This window comes from Carassius carassius, chromosome 23, assembly GCF_963082965.1.
Source record: "Carassius carassius chromosome 23, fCarCar2.1, whole genome shotgun sequence".
Taxonomy (NCBI): Eukaryota; Metazoa; Chordata; class Actinopteri; order Cypriniformes; family Cyprinidae; genus Carassius; species Carassius carassius.
The window spans coordinates 2932203-2959637 of record NC_081777.1 but is presented as its reverse complement, the minus strand read 5'-3'; the positions used below and the strand labels follow the sequence as shown (position 1 = coordinate 2959637).

The 27435-nt window shown below is 38.7% G+C and overlaps 1 protein-coding gene across 1 annotated transcript in view; it reads left to right on the top strand.

Annotated features, from left to right (window-relative positions):
* The window catches only part of LOC132101151 (uncharacterized protein C2orf16-like), a 33567-nt gene extending 8275 nt beyond the window's left edge, over positions 1-25292 (top strand). Inside the window, exons 3-5 of the mRNA XM_059505865.1 lie at positions 24303-24766; positions 24858-25060; positions 25209-25292. Of these exons, the coding sequence (XP_059361848.1) occupies positions 24303-24766; positions 24858-25060; positions 25209-25292 (751 nt within the window). The remainder of the gene's footprint in view (positions 1-24302; positions 24767-24857; positions 25061-25208) is intronic.
* The last annotated feature ends 2143 nt before the right edge of the window (positions 25293-27435 follow it).

The window sequence follows — 27435 nt, the reverse complement described above, 5'->3', positions numbered from 1 at the left end:
TAGAGAGCGTAGAACAATGAAGGCTTCAACACAGGACCTTCCCGGTGGGGCCTTCCTTGGTCTGTCATTTGATCAGTGACAGAAGTCTCTTGCGTGTCTCCCAGATGGCTTCATTGATTTAACAACGCTCTCTAATTTCCCTCTCTTCCAGTTGTGACGATCGAGGAAAAGTTGTTAGACATTTGTTCACTTGGTGCCTGATTCCCACTTCATCCAACCGAAAAGAGTAATCTCTTAGGGTAGACCAGTCCAATGATACAAAACTTTAGCATTCTGCATCAATCGTGATGATATTCTTTGGTGCCAAGGCAACAATCACTTAGTATGGATGTTACCTGCTCAGTTCTGCCATATTGCCTTAATGTTGTCTTCTGAAAGCTCTAACTAGGGAGGAATTACTGAGGCTGCAAGGCTAAGATAAGCCTGAGAGCTATACATTTATAGGGTGGAAGTGGGGTCAACAGCATGGGCTTTATCAGAAAATGGAACAGTCAACATCTGTGTTGGACACATTTCTCCATCCACATCTCACTCTCATGGAGATAAAGTCAGGAAGTCCTTACGGTGGATCAAAGCCCCAGGGGTCCACTTTGGTTTGACAAGCCCAGAGAGAGTGTTTCCTGTTGGGAAGAGATCTGACCCCTACATGAGCTGATATCGCTGGAACATGTGGACATGTATCTGTCATGCCCTCTTCATCTCATCAATGAAATTGGTTGTCAGTAACAAGTCTGAATGTGTAGGTCTCATTTTGAATGTGCTCCTTCTGTAACAACCCACTAAAACTGACAATGGATAACTATATTTTAATTATATTTTATACAAAAATAAATACAAATAAAAATAAACAGAAAGCTCAGTATCACACTGTAATTCTATGGAGCACAGGAGTGGCATCCTATTATTTCTGCTCAACCGACTTTGGTTTCAGATGTGCAAGGTTTTAAATGAGTGTAGGGCAAAAATGTTGTAGATTGTCTTCGAATGGATGTATTGAGCCTTTTTAACAACATGTTGTTGCTGAAGTTTTATACTTAATCAGCTTGGGGCTGACCAAAAACAATCAATTCACGTGACACAACAAAGGCCTCCGCTTTCTGACAGCCAATGATTGTTTTCCCCCCTCTCCATGATTTTGCTGTTTTTGCTGCTGGATGGAAATACACATCTCGCCAACCTCTTGCGGGTTATGTGATGAACTGTTTTGGTCTACTTGAGTGATCAATCTCTTCCCTACTGGGATTTTGCTCAGCAGGACAATCACCAAACCCTCCTTAGCAAATCAGCAGACTGGCTGCACTGTTCCAAGCCAGTAGAATTAGGACATAGTGGTAAGGTGGAGTAATTGCCACTAGAGCACAGTAGACTATATTCTCAACAATTACTCAGAAACCACAAACCCTAGCTTAGGTGGACAAATGACTGGAGATGAGCCAATGTTTCAGCACTGAGGAGAACAAATGGAAAAATATAAAAAAGGGAAATGAATAAGAAAAAAGTAGAGATAGAAATAAATAAATCAGTAGCAAATGATTGTTTATCAAGGTTGAATAAAACAACATATGGTTAGACGGGCTATATGATACATAATGGATATTTGTGGGTTGGGGTGTGGGGCATGCAATAAGTAGAGTGATGCACAATGTAGTTTTTTATATCTTTTTAACTTTAATTTTGCAGATTCTGCAGGAGATATGTAAATAATAGGTACTACTGCTACGTTTAGTTATAGTCATATTTAATGGGATGTTTAAATTAGTCTCTCTTACTGCTGTTATTTGTTTCTTATTTAGGACAATATTTCCTCCTTTTGCTCTTCTGTCAACCTTTAATGATCATTTGACCCTTATTCTACTCTTCATATTTTTAGCAGAGTAGTATGTCAGGGGAGTATGTTAGCATTTCATTCGCGCTTTCATATGCTGGAAATTCAGGCATACATTTCCCTGTCCCACTACTCTGGGAGGTCGCTATTCCACCATCAAATCACCGTGTACATTAACACTCTCTGGCTGGTTTCAAATGCTATTAGCTTTCTGAAAAATTTTGATGCAGGCACTTGAACTTTAGCAGGAAAAGGAAATTGCTCGCAAATGTCACTCGCTCCTCGTCTCCATGTCCACCACGATGGGAATCAAAAGTTAGAGGCTGGTCTTGATGCTATTTTTAGGTTCTGTCAGGAAAATGACAACAGTTTCGAACTTTTCGATAATGTTGTGCTGCCATTTTGGCTCTGTGCTCCAGCTAGCCCTTGATGACTCTGTCAGTCAGGAGAGATTTGAAGGTCTCAGTCCCAGAGGAATGCCTGCAGAGAGAAAAGTACTTATCTAAAGTATCTTTTTTTTTTTTTTTTTTTTATGGAAAGTAAGAGTGATCAGAATGCATTTGCAATCCATACATAATCAACATAATTACATATTTTAATACTGGCTGAGGTTTGTAATAGAGGATGAGAAGGTTAGATGGTAAATCAATAACAACAAATAAATACTTAAATAATTAAAAAAATATAAATTTCTGTCCTTGTGCAGAAGTCTAAATTAGAAATATGTTTTCTAGATGTTAAATGAATAAGCCTTTTTGGTTGCACTTTATTTTACAGTACGTGTACTAACATGTACTTATAGTGTACCTACAGTGTATTTATCTAAGAAAGTTCTGGTAATACAAGGTAACTACATGGGGTAGGGTTAGGTTTAGGGGTAGGTTCAGGGTTAGTACCTAGTTAATACATAGTTATTGTAATTACTATAATAAGTACATAGTATGTACATGAGGAACAGGACTGTAAAATAAAGTGCTACCGCCTTTTTTGTTAGATTTAGACCTAATGTAAGTTTATCCATTCACGTTTGTCACCCTAATTGCTTTTCTTATACCATTACTACACTATATACTGTTAATTGGGACAAAAACATCTGCTGATCAGTTATGTATTTAAACTTATTGTCCCATTAAATGACATCAATGCAGTAAATTGAATTGTATTAGTACCTTGTACTGTATTTTTAAAGGAGTGGCTGAAGTGAAGAACTACTTTACCTTAAAAGTTGCTTAAATTTGAGAAACTCCAGTTTCAAAGGGAGCTTGAACCAGCAAACCTTCTGATTACCAGCCCAGAGCCACTGTGCCATACATTTGTGCTTAGAAAAACAGCAAGGATCCATGACTGAATAAAATATGCTGAGACTCCCTGAGACTTTACTTTGGGTTTAATTAACCAAAAGTAACTCTAATTTATGACTCACACAGGATTGTCTCTCCAAACAATGGAAAGCAGCCATTAAGCAAATCCTTTAACAATTAGAAAACAAAAATGAGTTTCACACAATAAAGCTTGTAAATCTGACCGGTTGTTATGTCTCACCTCCCCAACCCTGGTAGATTTGAAATCATTATACTGTCTTGCAAGCAAACCGAAGTCTCAGTGGTCATTAACGATGTTTTTGAGCAGGGCTTCAGTCCCCTAAACAGAGTCAAGACCCATCATCGGAGTCTCCTGCTGCCTTCGATTGACACGGATGAGCTGTACCCATGTCGGTTCTTTATGGTGCCTAAACATTCAACAGATGGCGATGCATCAGCGGACTGAGTAATGAGTCACTGGGGGAGGCATGCACGATGTGTGACTGCTAGTCAGCTTGTTGTGTGTTTGATCTTAACTTCTCATGAGTAAGAGGCCGATGTACACGCAACCTTGCCGAAAGACAGTGTTACGACATTCGCCCAATTATAAGGTGTATTGTTGACTGACACATGCCCCCAGAGCTGGGTAGTAACGGATTACATGTAATCTGGATTATGTAATCAGATTTCAAAACTCAAGTACTTGTAATTAAAGTAAACTACTTTTTAAAATACTCGTAATCAGACTAAAGTTACTTTTTTATGGATCACATGATTACATATTATTTACACAATGGTAATGAGTTGTTCACAATTCATTGATTCTCCTAAATTTGCTTTTTTTCTATTTTCTTTTTCGAATAAACCTTATATAAATTTGTGATTCTCCAAGTTTTTCCAGCAGAGATGGGAAAGAGTGTCAGAATCGAGCTCAGAAGAAATCAGCAAAAAGATGATGCAATTGGATGGGAACACAGCCTTTAATCACTGGATGTACAGACATAATTTCATTAAAAAAAAAAAAAAAAATTGTCACTGTTCAGTGAAAGCTCTGTCTACCAAGAATGAATTTGCTGTCCACAGAAATATTTTACCTAGCAAAGGTATTGTTGGGAATTTCATCCATCCATCCATCCATCTTCTACCGCTTATCCGGGGCCGGGTCGCGGGGGCAGCAGTCTAAGCAGAGAACCACAGACTTCCCTCTCCCTAGACACTTCCTCCAGCTCTTCTGGGGGGACACCGAGGCGTTCCCAGGCCAGCCGGGAGACATAGTCTCTCCAGCGTGTCCTAGGTCTCCCCCGGGGTCTCCTCCCAGTGGGATGTGCCCGGAACACCTTCCCGGGAAGGCGTCCAGGAGGCATCCGGAACAGATGCCCGAGCCACCTCAGCTGACCCCTCTCGATGTGGAGGAGCAGCGGCTCTACTCTGAGCTCCTCCCGGGTGACTGAGCTTCTCACCCTATCTCTAAGGGATCGCCCAGCCACCCTGCGGAGAAAGCACATTTCGGCCGCCTGTATCCGGGATCTTGTCCTTTCGGTCATGACCCAAAGCTCATGACCATAGGTGAGAGTAGGAACGTAGATTGACCGGTAAATCGAGAGCTTCGCCTTGCAGCTCAGCTCTTTCTTCACCACGACAGACCGGTACATCGACCGCATTACTGCAGAAGCTGCACCGATCCGTCTGTCAATCTCCCGTTCCATCCTTCCCTCACTCGTGAACAAGACCCCAAGATACTTAAACTCCTCCACTTGAGGCAGGAACTATCCACCAACCTGAAGTGGGCAACCTCACTGGGAATTTCATGTTCTTTAATATATTTTTTTTGTAATGTTGATGTTTCTTCATTTTTACTACCTTATGCACTTCAAGTGTTTTGAGATGAAACATTCAGAAGCATTCAGCAGCTAACAAAGCCATATGCATATAATTTGCATATAATGCCGGACACAGGTTCTTAATAACAATGACAGCTGATCAACAATTTCAACAGTAGGCTAGATGGGGGCGGGTCAAATTCAGAGTAATCCACCAATGCACGATTCACTATGAACATTCATGTTAGTCTAAAATGATGACGTGCCCACAGCAGCAGAACTGTACAAATGCTGGACATCCACACACCACAGTATTTTCAAACAACATGTACACCTCCATAACAATGTGCATGAATCAGTACTCGTCAAATAATAAAGCACTCACCTGTCACTTGTAAATAAAGTCAGTGCGTCTGTCATTCCATCTCCCTTTACTCGTATAAAAAAAAATAAATAAATAAACATAGCCAAATAACTTGTTGTGCTCGGTGCTAGCTGTTAACCACTCATAGATGCAATCTTTGAAATGGCGCGCAAAACCGTTGTTAGCTAATTCAATTTAAGTAGTTTATCCTTCAGTTATTCCTCTTTTGTCTGCAAAAGAGCACATTGATAAATGCAGATTGGCAACAAGACCTGGTTTAGAGGCAACGGCGACAGTGGCTTGCCAAATTTGGCTACTTTAACAATGTTGCCGCGGGTTGTTTTTCATGTCTGCTGGTTGAAGCGACCTCAGTGACATGATATTGAGACCCTGGTATGTGAATTCTACCAGGAGAACCCCACCAAAAATGTGTATTTAATTTCTGGAACGTTATTGTTAATGAGTGACACCCATAGACTGTAAAAAAAAACATGGACGTAGTGTCCGTAATGTCACCCGTTTTTTTTTTTTTTTCATGAAGAGCGTTTTTGATGCTCAAAATGTGCAGAGTGGGCCGTCGCTGCGTGAGTCTCACGGACAATCGAATGCTGAAGCCACGCCCACCTAGCTCGACGGCAGTGTCAGCTGCATAAATCCACCTGTCACTCACAAGAGGCAGAAATTTAAGGCTTAAAATAATTGAAACGGATGAGTTATAAAAAAAATCACCCCCCTCACAGTTGTCACGAAGGGCCAAATTATATATATATATATAGACGAGAATGCAATTGGGTGGGTTTTTTTTCGGGTGGGCAACAGGGTGGGCAACCCTGGCTGGGGGAAGCACTGGGCAAGTCACTGGTCCCACAGGGCGTGCTGTCATGGGACGTCAAAATCTGATTGGCTGATGATTCTGTCACTAATGCTCATTACAGATCAGATGCAACATCTTTGAACTAAAGGGAAGAACTATCTGTAGTGCTGGCCTTGTTTTTACATTCTATATGCTGGCCGCAGACAATGTTTTGTGAACATTACACAAATGAAAATGATACCTAAATGATAATAATAATAATAATAATAATAATAATAATAATAATAATAATAGATTGTGGACAAAATGAAAACAGTTTTGGAATGCTTTAACACAGCTTTCATATGGTATCAGAACCTAAAAATGGAAACATTTCACCATGTGTTGGGTTTTCTACCCAGCTCTGCGTGCTCCTTTGCTCAAGACAAACCTTGTCAGACTGGTCAGGGAATGTGAGGTGTTGCTGTTTCACTACAACACAAAACTCTCACTAAAGGTCATGTTAATTTATAATGCATCTTAGCAGCTTTGCAAATGTGCGTCTCACTTTTAACCCTTGTGCCATGCTGAAAATGCTTTGCATCATTTAATGTTGCGTGTCAAAATTGACCAGTTTAAAAAAAAAATAATAATAATTGTGCTATATTATCATCAAATCTTGGAATCTTTTTTTTTTTTAGCTTTTTTCTTTCAATCTGCACTGGTGTTGTATTTCTTTTTGAAACTGACTGGTTGTAGGCCTCATTGATCTGAGTTTATGCACATTAGTATTGGAGTAGAAAACAAACAAACCAAAAAAAAAAAAAACTTTATTTGTGGATCATTTGTGTGATGTATAGTCAAAAACTGAGGTGCATAAGCTCAGATCAATGAGGCTTACAATCAAACAGTTCCAAAACTAAATAGATTAAATGTTCGGTAAAAATACAGCACACTCAGAGATTGTCCAAGCAATTTCTTTGTAGAATTATGATTTTTGATTGTGAACATCTTAAGTATAACAAGGTGAAAAAAAAGTACAAACACTATGCATTATGTTTTGCTTAAATTAATCATTTAATAATTATCACTATCATTATCAAATTTTTTCATCAATCATAATTCATATATATATATATATATATATATATATATATGAATCTTCTGGAAACACAAAATTAATCAGGGTTAATTAATGTTAATATATCAATCCTCTCAATTTATGTTAATAAAACAGTTTGAAAACAAGTAACTTTGTCATTTTTTTTTTTTTTACAGATATTTGTGACTCGAACTCCAATATTTGGGGGTTACAAAAATATTATACAAACACAATGGTACAATGCTCATCGATAATTTACTTGACTACCTGAATTACCTGAACTTCACTTTGGATGTGTCTGTGCGAACTTGCCCTTTTAATGCATTTGCACATATTACATATGCATGCACTTTTCCGTATTTATTTATTTATTTAGACAGTTACATTATTTCAAGTGGTGTGGCATATATAATGAGACCAGTTTAAAACCACTTGTGTTATTGCAATAGTTGATTGACAGGTATCACTGTATCATTGTTATCCAGGCCGCTTTAGTATGCAAATATGATGTAGTCACATTATTCAGGGGGCAGTTGTGGCCTAACGGATAGAGAGTCTGACTTGGAACCCAAAGGTCAAGGGTTTGAGTCTCAGGTCCGTCAGGGATTATAGGAGGGGGGAGTGAATGTCCAGCGTCCTCTTCAAAAGTCCATTTCTTATTCCTAAGAATGAAGTGATTTGATGACAAAATGTTTTGCACCTTGTTCACACCTGTATTTTGAGCCTCATAGAGCTGATTGCTCACCCCATGACAGCTGTTAATACCAGGAGTAAACAAGCTCTTTGATATATTTTTTATACAAAAATAATACATTTATGAACTGAGCTCTTTGATCTGATCAAGAAGGTCTGCGTTCTGCCGTTTTGTATGGAGTTCTTCATTCAGTCCTCTTATGAAATCAATCTTACCCTTTTCTATCCCTCTGATGTGTCTGCTTGAAGTCTCCACATGACAAACAAATAAAAATAGCAACAATGTCGCAACACCAGCTCATAATCAATACAAAACAATAAGGAAAGCTTTTTATTTAAAAAGCAAGGGAAACAAAGACAGGCTGACTCATTATTGGTTTGAATGCGGCTGATTTCCGTCAGTTATTATTGTTATGTGCATAAACGGCTTGTTATAAAACTGACTAATAAAACAATCTGTTAACAGCAACCGTTTTTGGGTGGGCGGAGGGTAAGAAACTTTAGATGCTGCAAAACATACGAGACTGTTAGTAAGTTCACAGCGGTTCTGGCAGAGAAAATGGTTTGATAGCTTCAGCATTCACATTTAATTAACCCGACAATATCAGTATCTGAAAATCAAAGACCGAAATATGCAAATGGAGCTATGATATGCGTTTGGGAAGTATGTTCTCTCAATAGCAGATTATACTGACGGATGATGGCTGTCCATCTCCCTTCTAGCTCATGCCGATATTCCTGCTTTTTCACAGAAGTCGGAAGGTTTGATGAAGGATGATGACAGGAATTAATCAATCCCTAGCCCTGTCATCCGTGACAACAAATAGAAAGCTTTTCATTTTAATATGTCCTCACGTCAGTCAATTTGAAGAGGAAAGGAGTCCGTTTGAGAGGAGAATCTCTTCAGATAAGCGTGGGGTAATGAGCCACTCACTGCCTCTGCTTCGGGTTATATTGAGAGGAGATAATCTGAGATTGAGACTGCATGGTACAAAAAGCCTTTTCATTAAAATAGAATCATGGGAATAATTCATCAGTTATACTTAAAAAGGTTTTAGTGCCCATGATAGCCTGAGAAGGAGCAGGCTTGTAATGTGTTGTGCGTGTTCCCTGACATGTCTGCTGTTGCATTTACTATAGAGACATTGTGGGTTGCAAAACTTGCTAAATGTGTTTAACTACATATTAGACTTAATTTGTTACACGGCATATGGAATTTTACAAAGTCACAAACAGATACATTTACATTCCCTACATTTATATATTACATTTATATACAGTATATATATTTATCAGGATTTCGGATGGTAAATAATATTATCAAAGCACATAAACGAACTGCCCAGCAAGAACACAATGATTTGACAATTCAATATATATATATATGAAAATTAATTCAAAATGTTAATTAAAAATAATAAACATTACATTACAATTACACTGGAATATAAACTGCACTTTGACATTGTTGAAAATAATATTACTTTTACTGGTTAAACAAGAGGTTCTTACTGTTCATATTAAATTGAAGCTTAAATGGGGTGTTAACAGTAAAGCCTGCGTTATTCACAGTTAAATATGAGAGCAGTCGTGGGGTGCCTAGGCAGTTTTAGAGACATTTTTACAGGACTTGAATGTGTCCAGGGCCACATGAATCTGCAAGCCGTCAAAGTTTTAACAAGCATTATTATTATTATTATTATTATTTTTTTATTTTTTTTTTCTCATTGTCCTCCATATAAAACATCATCTTACAGAAAATGTTCTAAACATGCAGACGAGTGCACTGAATGATTGAACAACAAATGGCAGATGGCTTGGAATTGCCTGTCAAAGAGCCTTGACATAAATCCTGAAGCATCTATGGGATGAAGGCAACACTTAAACCTTGAGGAAACAGACAGTTTTGTTGTTGGAGCATAGAGCAGGTTTTCATAGTGTAACGAGCAACAATAACCAGTGCTCCGAAAATCTGTTCAGATGCTGTTATCTACCATGAACGGTAAAGCCTTCAATTGCATATGTATTCCCAAAGTCAAGATCAGTTCAAATTAGTTATTTATTGAATCAGTTTTAGTTTATATGTGTGTTTTTATCAATTCGTCAGTTTAGGTATTTGATACTTGAATGATAGTGTGACTCTGAAGGTTCTAGTGATGGCTGCTGAAAATTCAAAGAAATATCTACGGTAATTACATTTTTAACTTTATTACAATAGACAATAAGTATTTTAGATTGTAACAATTGACAATATTACTTTAGTTATTTATTTATTTATCTTGAATATATTTTTATCAAATAAATGCAGCCTTGGTGAGCAAAACACTAATTCTTTTTAAAAAACATTAAATAAATTCTGCCAAACCTGATATTTTGAACATTAGTGTATGTCAGTAAATTAGATTTCAAGAATGTCTTGCATTTGTAATAGTTCTCGACAGCTGCTGCCCTGTTGTGGGATGGAAATGTTGTCGTGTGAAAGCACAATGTGATCCTGCTGTTGAAGTTCCTCTGCAGTGTCATTTACACACTGCTTATGCCTAATTTAAAGACTAGTTTGCTTAACTAAATCTTAGAATCCCTCAATGCCAAAAGGCATATTATTTTGTGTACTTTCATCAAAATGCTTATTTGCATTTTATGCATTTAGCAGACACTTTTATCCAAAGCGAGTGCATCTGAGGTGTGCATTTCTTCCGTGAGAGTGTTCTACCAAAGTCAAACCCATGACCTTGGCTCTCTGTGCGCAGCTTATAGTTTTGGGTCAACTCCAATGCAAATGAACAGCTTCAGATGGCTTTAAGCAAAAACGTCAAGCAACTTCGCATGATTAACATTTTATGCTCTTGTGTCTCTGAGCACTTTGTGGGTAAAACATTTGATATCTTTGTGAAACTAGAATTTCATCATATATCAATAAGTTAACGTAAGTCTCATATTTTTAAAGCAATTCCAGCAATTACAATAATATGTATGTTCAGGTTCGCTCATTTGCTAGCCTCTTTATTAATCAACCTTTTTTTTTTTTTTTTTATTATTATTAATTAGCTACATTTATACATTATACATTACTTGAATCAAAAAGTCAAAACAAGAAGATGCAAACCTATATCTGAAGTAATATGTAATTAATGTGGCTGCAATGTAGTCAATGTAGCAATAATTACTTTGATGCATTCTTCCAGCAATGGCAAATATAATTAATTAACAATAAAATATAATTTAATGAAAAGTTAACAGTGGGAGAGAAAGAGAGATGAAGATCTTCCCTGCTAATGTATCTACACAAATGAGTCAGATGTCCATCTGTTGAACCGTGAGGGACGGCATGGCTTTAAACAGCAGCTTTAAGCATTTTAAATTTTTCCATTCTGTTTTTCATCTCGGTATTGTGGGAGTTTAAGCTCATTCCAATTGCTGTGTCCTCAGGCAGAATTCTCTCCCTGACAGAAAAAAAGGAAACCGAACAACCAAAACAACAGAAATCAGGACAGAGTTTTTTTTTTTCTTTTTTGAGGGCTGTTCATTGTGAGCATGTGTGTTTGGTGTGGGTCGTTCTTCTCTAATCCATTATACAGAGATTATTTTATTTTATTTCTGTGGTTTTGGCCAGCCTGGCCACAGGGCTGAGGGGGTTTTTATGGACTAATCCTCCACAAAGCTCGTAATAACCTGTCAGTTCATCCCATGCCAAGAGCCTTCTCTCTCTCTCCCTCTCTCTCAGCGATTCCCTCCAATCTGATTGATCCCAATCAGAACAAGCTATCTTATATGTATTAGGCCTGTTGATTTAACATGTTAATTTGGTGCAATTAATCATAAAAAAAAATAATGCACTAAAGTGAATGCATTTAATGCACCCAACCCATCAAGATGTCACCTTACGTTGCATGCAGTTGCTGATGAACATGATGCAGGACAATGACTGACTGCATGATGTAGCCTATTAGAATGGAGATATTTGCCCTTAAATATAAGATACCATGCCCCGGTATGGATTTATGTCTTATTTTTAATAGCAATATCACATGTTCAATAGTGCTGTTTTTCCCCAAATATCTGCATGATTGCAAATGTGGCCTCATTTACAAAGTGTACATAATCACAGATTTGATCTTAGAATGTGCGTATGCTTAAATCAATGCCAACGCTCATATTTTTTTAAACTGCCGTGGTTGACATGGGAAACTGCGTAGCGTCACTTCAGGGTCTTAGCAGATGTACACACTTTTTCTTGGAGTACTGCAGGTGTTTGGAAATAGAAGCACTTCTTACAGCTTGCTGTTCTAAATTCAAAGATTTAGACGATGACTGGTGATCTTGTATATGTTAATAACATTAATTAGCAGTCATTTACAAGGCAGAGAGCTGAAAACATTCAGTTGTGTGCAAGTTCAAGATTTCACATCTGAAAGAGGCGTACATGCGTTTTCTGAATCGCACATACACATATTTGAGAGATGATAGTAAGATCAAATTCATAATTTGAATTTGAAGATTCATAATTGAGTGTGTTGTTGACAACAATTCAGTAAACAAGAAGTTACTATTGGGTTACATTTTAGACACAATATTGTCAGTGTCTGTTTTTGTTCAAATAAAACAAAAACAACAACAAAATAGTTCCAAACAACTGCTGTGGCTTTCTGAATAAACAGAACATTGTTTCATTACTGAATAAATTGTATTGTATCTAGTGAAATTCTATGTTGATTAAAAATATTTAGATTTATTTATTTCCGGACAATAAACTTGCTCATTAGCACCCCTAGTACAGCATTACTCTTGGTATGACTGTGAAACGATACAAGAGTGGAAGAACTTGTAGAAGCAAGATGAATTGACATGGTTGCTTCAACAAACTTACTTTTATCTCACATTTGCTTTTGTAAACCCATGCTTCCTCAACACATATAACAATAAATATAATGAAGTGTTTCTAGATTCACATTCATCTGTTTTGAATAAAAAACAGAACATGCTTACCGTTTTTTATTTTTTATTATTATTATTATTATTATTTGTTTGTTTTTTTCACTTTGAAAGTCAGGAGAATGCAAAAATTTTCCCAATGAGTCTGGTTCGAGGTAAAAGAAAAAAAAAGTTGCTAGTAAAACTTTGACGTCACTTTTCATGATTACGTAATCATTACTTGTTTGTTTGCAATGACTATTCAGTACCTTTGTCACTGAACACATTCATCCGTTCAAGCACAAATAGAAACCAACTGTATTTACATATCACTTTTGTCACCAGTGCTGTATTGTCTGAGGTCTAGGATCTCTCTAGTACTCTCAGCACTGTCAAACGTCAGACTGGGTTTAGACTTAAAACTCCACAGGCTGAATGTTTTGTTGAATGTAGAGATGGTTTGCACATACAATTTCCACATCGCCTATCAGCGACATGCAAAAAATGAAAAATGCATTATTCAGTATTTACATTCTGCTATATTAGTCATAATACATATTACAGAAGAACATCTACTCATATTCCCCATGGAGAGATGCAACCCTACAGGACTCAGTTATTAATGTCATGTGTTGATAAGCACGGTCACCCACTGTAAATCTCATTTTCAGGTGTTTTCTTTTTTCTTTTTTTTTTCTTCAAAATATAATTTTGGATGTTCTTCTAGTAGATAATGTATGTATTTTTATAGTTTTTATATGCCAGACATTGTTGTTGTTGTCAAAGCAGGTTGAAGTTTCATATTTCATTTTTTGTAAAAATAGTGCCCTAAGAAAATATGTTTACTTGGAGGAAATGTGGTAGGCCTTGGAGGCATGGACTTGTAATGCAGTGATTATTCAAAAATGATCAGCATACACGCTTGCATAAGAAACCCTTTTGCCTAGAGCAAAAAAATCTAAAATTCACATCTCAACACATTTTCAGATGTGTTTGTACTCATTCTAGAATACTTTGTAGCAAAACCGCCCATGTGAGATGCATGTTATGATCAAGATTATACTGGACACTAATGTGGATCCTCTTAAAGGGGTGATATGATGAAATTTCAGTTTTTCCTTTATCTTTGGAGCATTACAAGCACCAAGATGGTGCAAAAAGAAGATCTATAAAGTTGCAGAGATTAAAGTCTCAAATCCAAAGAGATATTCGGTAACACTTTCTATGAAGCCCGTTTTTATAGATACTATAAGGGTATTCTTAAGGCATTATAATGAATGCATAATGCATTATAAAAAACCTTATAATATGTTATATCAACTAATAAATAATAATAACAACAATTATAATACATCAATACTTACTTTTATCTGGTTATAAGTTTAAGAGGATGATTATTTATAACACACAGTTAACACCATATTAAATCTATTTCAATTACAGTATAATTGTCTGTATCATATCTTGACATTATTTAAGATCTATAAAGTAACTTACTACAGGCTGTGAGTGGTTAGATGTTGAGTGTTATTTGAGACTTTCCTGTAGAGCTAATGTTAATTTATTGATGTGAGCTTACTGAAAAACAAATTCAATGTTTTATATGGTTACATTTTATTTAGATGGTTCCCTTAATCAGTTGACTATAAGCAACTTTGCAACTACATACCAACTAACTCTCATTGGAGTATTAGTATGCTCAAGAATGGCCGAATCTAGTATGGTAGAATAAGTTGACATATATTTAAAAAAAAAAACAACAACATATATTTACAGTAGCAGACATACTAATACTCTGATGACCCCTAGTTGATGTAGTTGCAGAGTTACTTAAAGGGATAGTTCACCCAAAAATGAAAATGATGTCATTAATAACTCACCCTCATGTCGTTCGAAACCATTAAGACCTCCATTTATCTTCGGAACACAGTTTCAGATATTTTAGATTTAGTCCGAGAGCTCTCAGTCCCTCCATTGAAACTGTGTACGGTATACTGTCCATCTCCAGAAAGGTAAGAAAAACCTCATCAAAGTAGTCCATGTGACATCAGAGGGTTGGTTAGAATTTTTTGAAGTATCGAAAATACATTTTGGTCCAAAAATAGCAAAAACTACGACTTCACTATTCAGCATTGTCTTCTCTTCCGTGTCTGTTGTAAGACAGTTCAAAACAAAGCAGTTTGTCATATCCGGTTTGCGAACGAATCATTCGATGTAACCGGATCTTTTTGAAACAGTACACCAAATCGAATTGAATCGTTTTAAATGGTTCGCGTCTCCAATACACATTAATTCACAATTGACTTAAGCTGTTAACATTTTTAATGTGGCTGACACTCCCTCTGAGTTCAAACAAACCAATATCCCGGAGTAATTCATTTACTCAAACAGTACACTGACTGAACTGCTGTGAAGAGAGAACTGAAGATGAACACCGAGCCGAGCCAGATAATGACTCGTTCACGAGTCAAGAACCGTTTCTGTCAGACGTGTCCAATTCGAGAACCGAGGAGCTGATGATACTGCACATGTGTGATTCAGTGTGAAGCAAACCGACACACAGAGCGTCTGAACCGAACTGATTCTTTTGGTGATTGATTCTGAACTGATTCTGTGCTAATGTTATGAGCCCAGATAAACCGGAGGCTTGCAATCATCGCCAATGACGTCATTACGTCGAGCGCAAAAGAACCGGTGAACCGTTTTCTTCAACTGCCCAGATAGCAAAATCTTCCGGGCCTTTTCTGGATTCTTCTGGCATTTGTTTGGTCTGTGTACATTTTTGGCAAATGGATGGCAACCCTGAAGAGTCCCGGAATCGGTGGTGGTGCAGCTGGAGATGGTGGAGGGAGGGGCATTATTTTATGGCTCTCTTCTGGCAAATATGAAACATGCCAGATTCAACGCATTTTTCAGTTGCTGTTGTGCGAGTGATTGTGAAATGACTTAAACAAGTATTTCCTCTCCAGTTTTATCATAATATATATATAGACAGGGGCGGACTGGCCATCGGGAGCACCGGGACATTTCCCAGTGGCCTGACGGTCATTCTGGCCTGCTGGCTGCCGCTGTGCAGTCGATCAGACTGACGTGCAATAGGCTGGTATGCAACTGCGAATTAATTGACAGTCTCATGAATCTACGAATCAGGCGATCGCGGAGTGAAAATGACCCCACCACATGACCAAACACCAGCGAAGCACTGCCTAATTGGCTATATCAAGAGGCAGGCTTTATCTTAGAAAATCGCGCAAAAAATGGAGCCGTAAACGCAAAGGAGGAGCAGAGAGGGAACGTATAAAAAGGAGAAAAGCCCTGGCCACAGACGCAGCAAATTGGTGCAAAATCCCAGCCATGTTCGCCAATAAGGGAGCAGGTCGGACAGAATTACATTTATATATACCAGGGATGGGACAGTTCACTGAAAAAAAACGAACCATTCAATTCACCCCACACGGTTTGGCCGCTGTTCAATTTAAATCTGACAAAGCATCTGTAATATCATTTACTAAAAATAACACGTAAAACAAGCAGTGTTCAGCTAATATATGTTTCTGCTGATGGAAGCGCACTCTGGATTCACAGACATTACAACAACATCGATGAAAAAACCTCTACAAATCATTCACTCTTGTTTAATACTAATACGAACACTGGATCAGTGCATTCTCTTAAAGTGACAGTCTTTATATTAATCGAACAGCAACAACCAAGAAATCACTCACTGCTCTTGATTAAAAAGCTTTTTTTAACTTTAATAAAGAATAATCTTTAATTTATAGTCCAAAATGCAATGCTGTTTTACATTTGATTACTTTATTTAATTTCTGTACCTAAAAACTAATGCAAGACCTACCTAAAAAAAAACCTGAAAGTCAGTTTATTTTATTTGTATCTTTACTCTATTGTATAATAATATGATAATATATATATGTATTTTATTTTTGAAAGTATAGTTTTCCATAAACATAGCACATACAATGGTACTGAAACTGTGACTCTAAAACCATGAAACAAACCGAACTGTGAAAAAGTTGAACTGTTCCACCCTAATATTTACATAATCATTTGGCAGATGGACGCTTTAATTCAAAGTGACTTACAGTAGATAAAATCGATTTAAAAAACAGTATTTTTTAGTGCCAAAATTTACCAGAAATTGAAAAATGAACAGTAGCAGTAACTCGTGCTGTTAGTGCTCCTGCTGTTGAACAAGAGAGGGTGGACAGTTCAGCTTTTGAGTCAGAGCAGGAACCTTCAGGTAAAGTTTAAGCTATTAGCAAAACTAAACATGCTGGCTATACTCTTAGAAAAATATGTGCTTTTATGATTTTTAAGGTTATCAGTAGTAGGACTGTGATCATTGGGACATACAATTGATGGCTGCATAATTAATATAGATTATTGAAAGTGCTTATTTCATATTGCAGAGAAACTCAATGTGCAGAGTGAGAGAGAGGGGGATTAAGAGAAAGATGATAGAGACAGTGAATGCCTTGATACTTCATTTGATTATTTTGCCATTCCACAGTCTAAGGATTTTGATTTATTTTTTAAGTTTAACCCAATTCAAACAACTGAAAGAGCTTAAGAGTTTAGCAGTCTGGTGGACACATGAATTGGGTGGTGGTGAGCAGCAACAGAGGTGGCCTGGGGTGGAGTCAAATTCCCAGCCTGATTTACTGTCCCAGTCCGCCACTGTATATATATATATATATATATATATATATATATATATATATATATATATATATATATATATATATATATATATATATAGCCTCTAATGGACAAGGTTGTCTTTGTCATAACTTTATGTAATTACACGGTTACACAATTTAATTTAATAATAAATAAATTTTACGGAAATCATATTTAAAATGTATGTAAAGGTAGAGTCTGACCATAATTAACTGGATATAATAAAACAAAAACGTATACATGATATTTAAGTATGAAAAAACAAACTTATTAACACATTTATGACTTACCCTTTGACCTTGCTGCCGCGCCATTTTAAACTTAGTCGGACAGTTTTCATCCTCAGACAGTACCTGAGCTGCGTTGAGGTAAAGTGTGTTGCTTAAGCTGAACCATGATTTATTTTTTAGTAATTCCATTAACTGTCCTGCAAATAGCCAGTTACCTAATTATATTTCCTGTTGTATAGGTTAAGTATGATATTTTATGATATGAGAAGCATAAACTGTCCCGTTTTTGAATAGTTGTAACGTTACCAGACCTTAGCGTCAGCACTTACTTTAGCTAACCGAGCCCGTTTCTATTGACCAAACCAAATGTTCCTGTACATTTCACCGGTGACTATCAAGAACCAAGTAAAAGTAAGGTAAGTTGTGTTCTGTATGTTTTTAACTCTTGTTGTATGTTGAATTTTTTTTGCATTGGCTATGTAAACATCTTTTATCTGCTAAGTAGATTTTTTTTTTTTTGTGCCCTAACATTAACGTGCCCTCGTGAGCACCAGACATTCACCGTGAGTCACACGCAATTAACACTTTTCACACTCTCTCACACCACACATCCATTTTCTCATGCACAGAAAAATCACGAAGCAAAGAGGACACGGAGACCGACAGACTAGACCAAGCAGCTTACTTATGATATATAAAAAAAAATCTCAGATTCTGTCAATTTTATGGAAAGGGTCAGTAAAACAGCTGGAGAACAATTGTCACATAACATTTATTCTACCTCAGGAAAGCAATTTAATGACCATAATATAGGCCATAGCAGGTTAGTTGGCTAGAAAAAAAAGAGCTATAGAGTATTTAGCCAAATATGTGTAGCCTATTATATTACACATTTATTATATTTTTACTTGTATCATTAGATAATGTTGTTATTATAATAAAAAACGCATTATATTTAATTTGAATTAGTTTTAATACTACCAGCTGATAGCTATCTGTAAGTCTACAGTATTAGGTGATGCCTAATGTATGCCTATCTTGTGTACCTAATATGTACCTATATAAATCAAATCACAAGAATTTAACTGAAATGCTTAAACTTGTTTAAAGCAATAATAAAAAAAACTTAGCTTACCAGATGTTGTCACTAAACCTAATAAAATTCAGTTTAGATACTAAAATGTTTTGACAATCAAAATACACTTATTGTGATGTAAGATTATTTTTTTTTATATCCAAACAACAAAATCTCACTCCAAGCAAAACTCAAAAGTTGGCAGCTATGAGTTTGTGTTGTTTGAAAATCTATGTACCACAGCCTTCTTGTACCCTGGAAACTCGCAAGAGCACAATTTTAATTGTCTCTGCGAGACACTCTGGCAGTGAATAATGATGCACATTACTTTTGCCACTTGTATCGCCGGGAGCCAATCACATCAGTGTATCTGATATACTAGGTGGTATAAGATCGCTAAACCGATGACAGTCATGGTGCTATCCAATTGCCTCGAAGTCCGGACATTTTTGTTTTTAGCCTCACCAACAAAAAAAAAGTGCTTTCCCATGTTCATTGCACGGTTTCTATCTTATTCCACAATTGAGCCTGAAGATTTTTACATACACTAAAATTATCAATTAACTGCAGGCTTCAACAGGAAATATTTTTCATTACCTTTTTTTAAGTATTTTTGAATGGAGCTGTTTTATTTGGCTAGTGTAACATTGTATGCCTTGATCAGTGTATGTTTATTGAAATTTGAAAGATTTGATTTCAAATTTCAATACAAATAAATCAAATGAGCAGTGGAGTTGTTTCAATAGTTCACGCTTACATATAATTAGCTGAGGTATGGAATGCGTATTTGGCGTGCTGTCCGGGGAAGGGCTCCGAGCTCGGGAATGGCCCGAACCTAGAGTACCCCCCCCCCCCTTCCCCGTCTATTTATAAAGTGAACTTGAAGTGAGGAGATGGGGTGGAGGAGGGATGCTGATAAACCGTCAATGGATAGAGGTAAGTCAGCGATATTTATACTATGGGATTGATTACTTGATTATGGTCCACCTGTGTTGATTAGGCTAAGTATCTGACGCGCTCCTCCCGAATCTTATTAATAAAATTACATTTATTATGTGACTAAGGTTTACCCTACAGTACAGCCTAGACTACTTGGGACATACACTGTTCAAGACAGGCATATAGAGCTTTCTTCTCCCTTTTCTCTAAATCAGTAGCATTAACAAATGTCTGTGTTTGGTTTTCCACAGTTCACAATGGAGCGGTCCCAGTGGAGTAACATGCGCAAGCGAGCCATTAAAAGGACAAATGACAGAATTTTAGAGGTACAAAGAAGTCTTTGCACAGGTGTCGTAAAGCACAATGAGATGGTCCTGTAAGTAGTGACTTTGGTGAAGTTGTGGACACTGAGGTGAGTGAGGATGAGGTCTCTGAAGATGATGAGGAGGATGATGAGATTTCTCCTCCTTTAGATTTGTCCACTGCTCTGTCTGACTGGGCTGTTGAGTATGGTGTATCATTAGTGGCATTGTCTGCTCTTCTGTGCATCCTTAGAGTGCATCAGCCCTTTCTTCCAAAGGATGGGAGAACCCTTTTAAAAACGGCAACCAGGTACACTCTGGAAAGGTTGGCTGGTGGGGTGTTTTTCAATTTTGGTATTTTGAACATGTTTCGCAAAACACTTGAGTATTTGTTGTCCAAATTTCCAGATAGAAATGTTTTCATGTTGCAGCTTAATTTTGATGGATTGCCGCTGTTTAAGAGCTCGTCGACTCAGTTCTGGCCAGTGTTAGGCATATTGCCTCACAAAGATTATGTTTCCAGCAGGCCACTGTTAATTGCTTTGTTCTGTGGTGAGACTAAACCCACTTCATTGCAAGAGTATCTTGGTGCCCTTGTTCAAGAATTGACAATGCTGAGAGAGGGATTTGTCATAGGCTCAAAAACCTTGTTTATGAAGGTAAGTTTGGCCATTTGTGATGCTCCTGCTAGAGCCTTTGTCAAACAGGTGAAAGGCCATTCAGGTTATGCAGTATGTGATAAGTGTTTACAGCCAGGTGTTTATGCTAGTCACCGCATGACATTCCCAGAGGTAAGTGCTCCTGATAGGACTGATGAGTCATTTGCGAGGGGCACAGATGAGGAACATCACATAGCAGTTTCCCCTCTACTTGAAACTGGTATCGGTATGGTCAGTCAGTTTCCTCATGATTATATGCATTTGGTTTGTTTGGGAGTAATGAGGAGGCTCTTAGATTTGTGGTTTGGCAGTTCTGGCCCTCTTCGGTGTCGTCGTTCGGGTCATGACACACAGGAGATCTCTGAAAAGCTGGTAAGTTTGAAGGCATTTGTCCCAGTTGAATTTGCTAGGAAGCCAAGCAGTCTGGCAGAAAGACTAAGGTGGAAGGCAACCGAACTCAGGCAGTTCCTTCTGTACACCGGTCCTCTTGTTCTTAGGGGTGTGTTACCTGAGGAAATGTAAAACAACTTCATGCTGCTGTCAGTTGCCATCTCGATTTTAGCCAATCCCCGCCTTTGTTCAGCTTTGAATGGTTTTGCGAAAAGGTTGCTTGTGTCATTTGTGGAGCACTTCAGTAAATTGTATGGTCCTGAGTTTGTTGTCTACAATATACATGGGTTGATTCATCTTAGTGATGATGTAAAGATTCATGGTTTAGATGTGATATCTGGGTTTCCATTTGAAAATTACCTGTGTACTGTACATTAAAAAAAATGATCAGGAAACCACACAGCCCTCTAACTCTGAAGTGTCTGAAGTTCACAACCAAAAACATAGCGTTGAAGTTAAGTGGACAAAAACGCAAGTAAATATAGAGCATAGAAATGGGCCTGTACCTGACTTGTTTGAAAGGGATGTTCTTCAATTCAGAGAACTTTTAGTGAATGATGTGCACGTCAGAATTACAGAAGGAGACAATTGTGTTAGAATCAATCAGATTGTTGCGATTGTGGCGGGAGGGGAGTGGTATTACAGATAAAAAGGATTCCGACTACGCCACCCGGGGAATTTCGCCCCGGGAAATAGACAACACTCAGGTTATTATTACTAGGTCACTCAGGTTCGATTCTCTAATAATGGTAGGCAGAGACGTGGATATGAAAATGTACAAAAAGTATTTTATTAATACAAGTTTGTTTTAAAGCAGAATCATAATCACATTAAAAATAACTGCAATCAGGAGCTGTACTGGCCAGATTTTACGCTACACACATACTCAAGTAAACAAAAACACACATCTGAATAAACACACACACACACACACTTTCTATACTAAAACACTGGTTACAAAGACACAACCAAAAAGACACACAAACTAACAGGGCTGAGGCAAACCACGGGAGGAGGGATCACTAAACTTAATTCACCGAAGGCACTCACACACACAGCAAGGACTTCAAAAAAAATCACTGCAAACGTTCGGGGAAAACACCACCACCACCACCACAAGAGATCCTCCACCCGTGGAACCTCAGCACCTGAAAGGAAAATAAATCATAAAACAAGACAGAAAAATAAAATAACCAACGTCAAAATACTGACTACAATATAGCCCAGTTGGATGATGTTTAGGGTACGGTCATGAGCGGATAGTTTGGTGTTCAGTTTAGTTGACTCTAATACACAAAGCATCAATAAAACCAGACAGCAAGGATCCCCTTCATCAGTGGGGTGACAATCTTCTCACAGATGGCAACAAGTTTGTAGTGCACACGGTAGCGACAGCAGAGCAGGAAAATACGATGCTCTCTCTCAATCCAGAAGTAAGGAATCGACGGGGCTATAATAGCGTTTTATAGCACCACCAGGAAAACAAATCGCCCGGACGAGAGGGAAAATCCTAAGCCAAATACAGAGAAACACTAAGATGTATGCCTCAATTGCTAAGTTTTCAGCTTGTAACTAGTTATATACACAATAACACTTACCGGACGTAGACGATGCATTCACACAATGTGCTCGTCCTTTCACAAGCACGGATACTCAAACACTCAAATCATGCAATCCGCTGTTCAGCTGGACTACAGGGACACTGCACATAACTCAAAACAATCAGCCGATCCTAAACCCCCACATGAAAACAAACAATACACTTTCCACCAACAGTTCACTCATACCTGAAAGGCGAGCAGCCAGCAAATGCACCCACCGCGACAAGCCGAGGGAAACCGGAGAAGAAAGACAGGCTAAACACAACACTAATAATTAGTCCCGTACATACAATAAACTAAAAACTGAAGTTGCTATATGCTACCGCACATACCTACAGCCACTGTAAACAAGGAAGGAGGCGGAGACGAACGTGACGCATGCCAGGCTACAGCCAACCAGCTCTTAAATAGGGAGGGCTCCCTACTGATAGGTGCTCACTGATGTCACTCATCTCATTCACTCGGTTACACTTTGGTGGAAAATATTATTGTCTATAAAGGCCAGGAGTACATCATCTACCGTGAATTTGCAAAGATGGGGACATTCTTTCATTACCCATTTGATTCTCAAGTAGGAGTTTTTGTAGTGTCAAATTTGTCTTCAGATTTAAAATGCACTAGGCTGAATGACATATTAAAATATTTCAGGATGCCATATGGGGAAAAGGGCAGTTTTGTTGTCATTCCCCTTTTACATCAAAAATAACTTTTAATTCCCCCAACCCTCAGTGTATTTCATAGTGAGCTTCATTAAGACACATAAAGTGGAGGTGGTGCCAGGTGTGTGGGTGGAAGGAGAGGTCTGTAAATGGCCTAACTACAAACCCGATGCCATGTTGAAGTTCATCAAGAACTGTGAGATGCCTAAGGAGACCTGGACAAGTTATGACATCAGGGTTCTTTACAAAGCAAGTGAGTGTTCACTTGATTTTAAAGTGTCTACATAAGAGTGAGGCTTATTAGCATGACGCACATCATGAACTTTAATGACACTTATGTTTATGACTGGTGTCATTAAGTGTATTTATTTGTTTTTTGTAATGTAAAGTTGACACTGGGATGCAGACATTACAAGAACCGAATGATTTAATATATAACAATCATAATCTTATCTCACAACACCAATACCGGTTTGGGTAAAGCTTTGTTTTTCACTTGATTCCCATTCTTTACAAATAGCTTTAGTGAGGCAAGGTTGAAACTTCGCTGGGCAGAAGATGACACAGACCTCCAGTCAGAAGCAGAGGAGGGGAGGCCAAAAAAAAGAAAAACCAAGTATGTCGCAAATCTGCTGAATCCAGGATAATGTGTGTTGCACTCAGATTTTGCTCAGTTTGTCTATATAATGTTTGTCTTTAAACTAAGGCATGTAAAAAGATTTAAGCATTTAAGTTGCCAAATTTCTGTAAGAAGTATCACTGAAAAAAATAGCATGTGGGGTAGTTGGTGAGAAACCGTAACTGTGGGATTTAATTTACTTCAAAACCTTAGTTTTATCGAGTTTTATTCATAGATGGGTCTCTTCATAGTAGGCAGTGTAAATGGGCCTTACACGGCTGTAGGGTTGTAAAGAATTTTTGTTTTCTCTCTTCAAAGACCAAACCAGCACTTCCTCTCGAGTCAGGAGTCTAATGAGGAGCCTGTGAAGCGCAAACCAGTCCTCCCTAAGGTGCCCTCCATTCCACCTCTGCTGTCACTGTTGCATGATGCTATTTCCTCATCAGATGAGCCGTTTCACGCCCTTGGACCTCCTGAGCCATCCTACCATCTTCCATCTCAATCGTCTCGCCACCATGGAACTCCTGAGCCATCCTATCATCTTCCCTCTCAATCGTCTCGCCACCATGGAACTCCTGAGCCATCCTACCATCTTCCCTCTCAATCGTCTCGCCACCATGGAACTCCTGAGCCATCCTACCATCTTTCCTCTCAATCGTCTCGCCACCATGGAACTCCTGAGCCATCCTACCATCTTCTCTCTCAATCGTCTCACCAACATGGAACACCTCAGCCATTCCATCTTGCCCCTCATGCTGCTTCTGAGATGGACCTGCACTCTGGTGAGACCTTATGCTCTATTTCCATTTACAATACATTTCTATGTTACAGCTGGCAAGGAATGAACCATTTTTAAAAATGTTCTGGTTTCAGCATTACTACGAGAGATCATTGCCAAGCAGGAGGTGATGTGTGATATGCAAAGAAATCTGCTGCGGATTGTTCAGGATCTCTCTTCTACACCTACACCACATGGACACCAAATGGACGGAAGTTTCCTGCCGTTGAGAGATGCTGAGGCTCTTTTGGCGCTGGACCGCAACATTAAGACAAACCCAGAGAAGAGAAAGGTCTTGGTAATAATTACTTTTATCAATTAGTAGTTGGACCAAATTTTTTTCTGAACTTATTATTTTTATATATATATTTTTTGTTTTTTTGCTTTCTCCGCAGTGAACATTCATATTTTCAAAACATTTCTTTTGTTTGTTTTTTGTTTTCCAGGTGCTGACACTGGGCCTTGCTGGGGGCGTGACCCTCAAGGACACTGTGTGGAGGGTCATGAAGATGCTTCTTCAGGACTCATGAATCTGGCTCGGCTCGGTGTTCATCTTCAGTTCTCTCTTCAGAGCAGTTCAGTCAGTGTACTGTTTGAGTAAATGAATTACTCCGGGATATTGGTTTGTTTGAACTCAGAAGGAGTGTCAGCCACATTAAACAAGTAAACAGCTTAAGTCATTTATGGATTAATGCGTATTGGAGACGTGAACCGTTTAAAACGATTCAGTTCGATTTGGTGAACCGGTTGAAGAAGATCCGGTTAGATCGAATGATTCATTCGCGAACCGGATATCACAAACTGCTTTGTTTTGAACTCTCTCACAACAGACACGGAAGAGAAGACAATGCTGAATAAAGTAGTAGTTTTTGCTATTTTTGGAACAAAATGTATTTTTGATGCTTCAACAAATTCTAACCGACCCTCTGATGTCACATGGACTACTTTGATGATGTTTTTCTTACCTTTCTGGACATGGACAGTATACCGTACACACAGCTTCAATGGAGGGACTGAGAGCTCTCGGACTAAATCTAAAATATCTTAAACTGTGTTCCAAAGATGAACGGAGGTCTTACGGGTTTGGAACGACATGGCGGCGAGTTATTAATGACATAATTTTGATTATTGGATGAACTAACCCTTTAACATTTCCATTCATAAGTTTCTTGGTTTCGTTCATAATATTTCATGGTTTACACAACTAAGTGTGATTTTTCTAAAACCAAGCTTTGTTTCATAAAGTTTTTACCTTTTATTTTCTTACATTTTATTCGTATAAAAAAATGAATAATTGTACATGTTTACCTATTTAGGTCATATGTTTATGTTGACTTGAAAATAAACGTCCCAAGGTTACGTATGTAACCCTAGTTCCTTGAAGGAACGAGACGCTGCATCGAAACGCTTTTGGGGAACGTCCCTGACGAGACCGACTCTGAATATCGTGTGCAATCAGTCCATCGGAAAGGCGTGAAGTCACGGGCGGGGTGACGTAGCGACCAGGAAGCTATAAAAGCACGTGCCGTGCAGCTGGCTTCAGCTTCGAGTAGGGAAGCAAGCGCCGGAAGGGGTGCCAGGAGTATGGCTCTGCGACGCAGCGTCTCGCTCCTTCAAGGAACTAGGGTTACATACGTAACCTTGGGACGTTCCTTTTCAGGAACTCGAGCTGCGTCAAAACGCTTTTGGGGAACGATGTGCCCACGCTGCCAGACTTCCAAATCCCTGCCTAGTGTGTAGTCAAAGAGCACAGCTAAGACGAGGGAACAGAAGAGCCTGGCGTGGCTCGCATGTCAAGATCGTAAAATCGGACAAATGTGGAGGGCGTGGACCACCCCGCAGCGTTGCAGATGTCCAAGAGGGACACACCTGCTGAGAAGGCCTTGGAGGCCGCCATACCCCGAGTAGAGTGAGCCTTGGCCCCCAAAGGAGGGGGAAGACCAGAGGACTCATAGGAGATGTTGATAGCCTCGACTATCCAACGACTAAGGGTCTGCTTGGTGGCAGGAGAACCCTTGTTAGAAGGACCGTAGCAAACAAACAATTGGGCGGATTTTCTCCACAGGGCAGCTCTGTGGACGTATGCGTCCAGTGCTCGCACTGGACACATACAGTTTAGCTTCTCTTGGTCTGGCTCCCGAAAGGGAGGAGGACAGAAGGCCTGCAGTACGATAGGTTGTGGTGTAACAGAGGGAACCTTCGGAACATAACCCGCTCGAGGGTATAAGAATGCTTTGGCCATACCAGGGGCAAAGTCTAAATAAGTAGGGGCCACCGAAAGGGCCTGAAGATCTCCAACTCTCTTTAGTGAGGTGATTGCCAGTAACAGGGCAGTTTTAAGTGTCAGATGTCTATCTGAGATATCTTGTATTGGCTCGAATGGAGCTTTACAAAGAGCCTCTAAAACCACAACCAAATCCCAGGGGGGAACACGGGATCGTACTGGAGGTCTCAGCCTCAGCGCACCGCGGAGGAAACGTGTAACTAGGGGGTGTCTACCCACTGACTGATCATTGAAAGGGACATGGAAAGCAGCTATGGCCGCCACGTAAACCTTTAAGGTGGAGTGGGAAAACCCCGCAGAGAGCCTGGCTTGTAAAAACTCCAGAACTGTACCAACTGGGCAGTCTGCTGGGTCAAGCTGGCGGTCTCTGCACCATGAAGTGAAGAGCT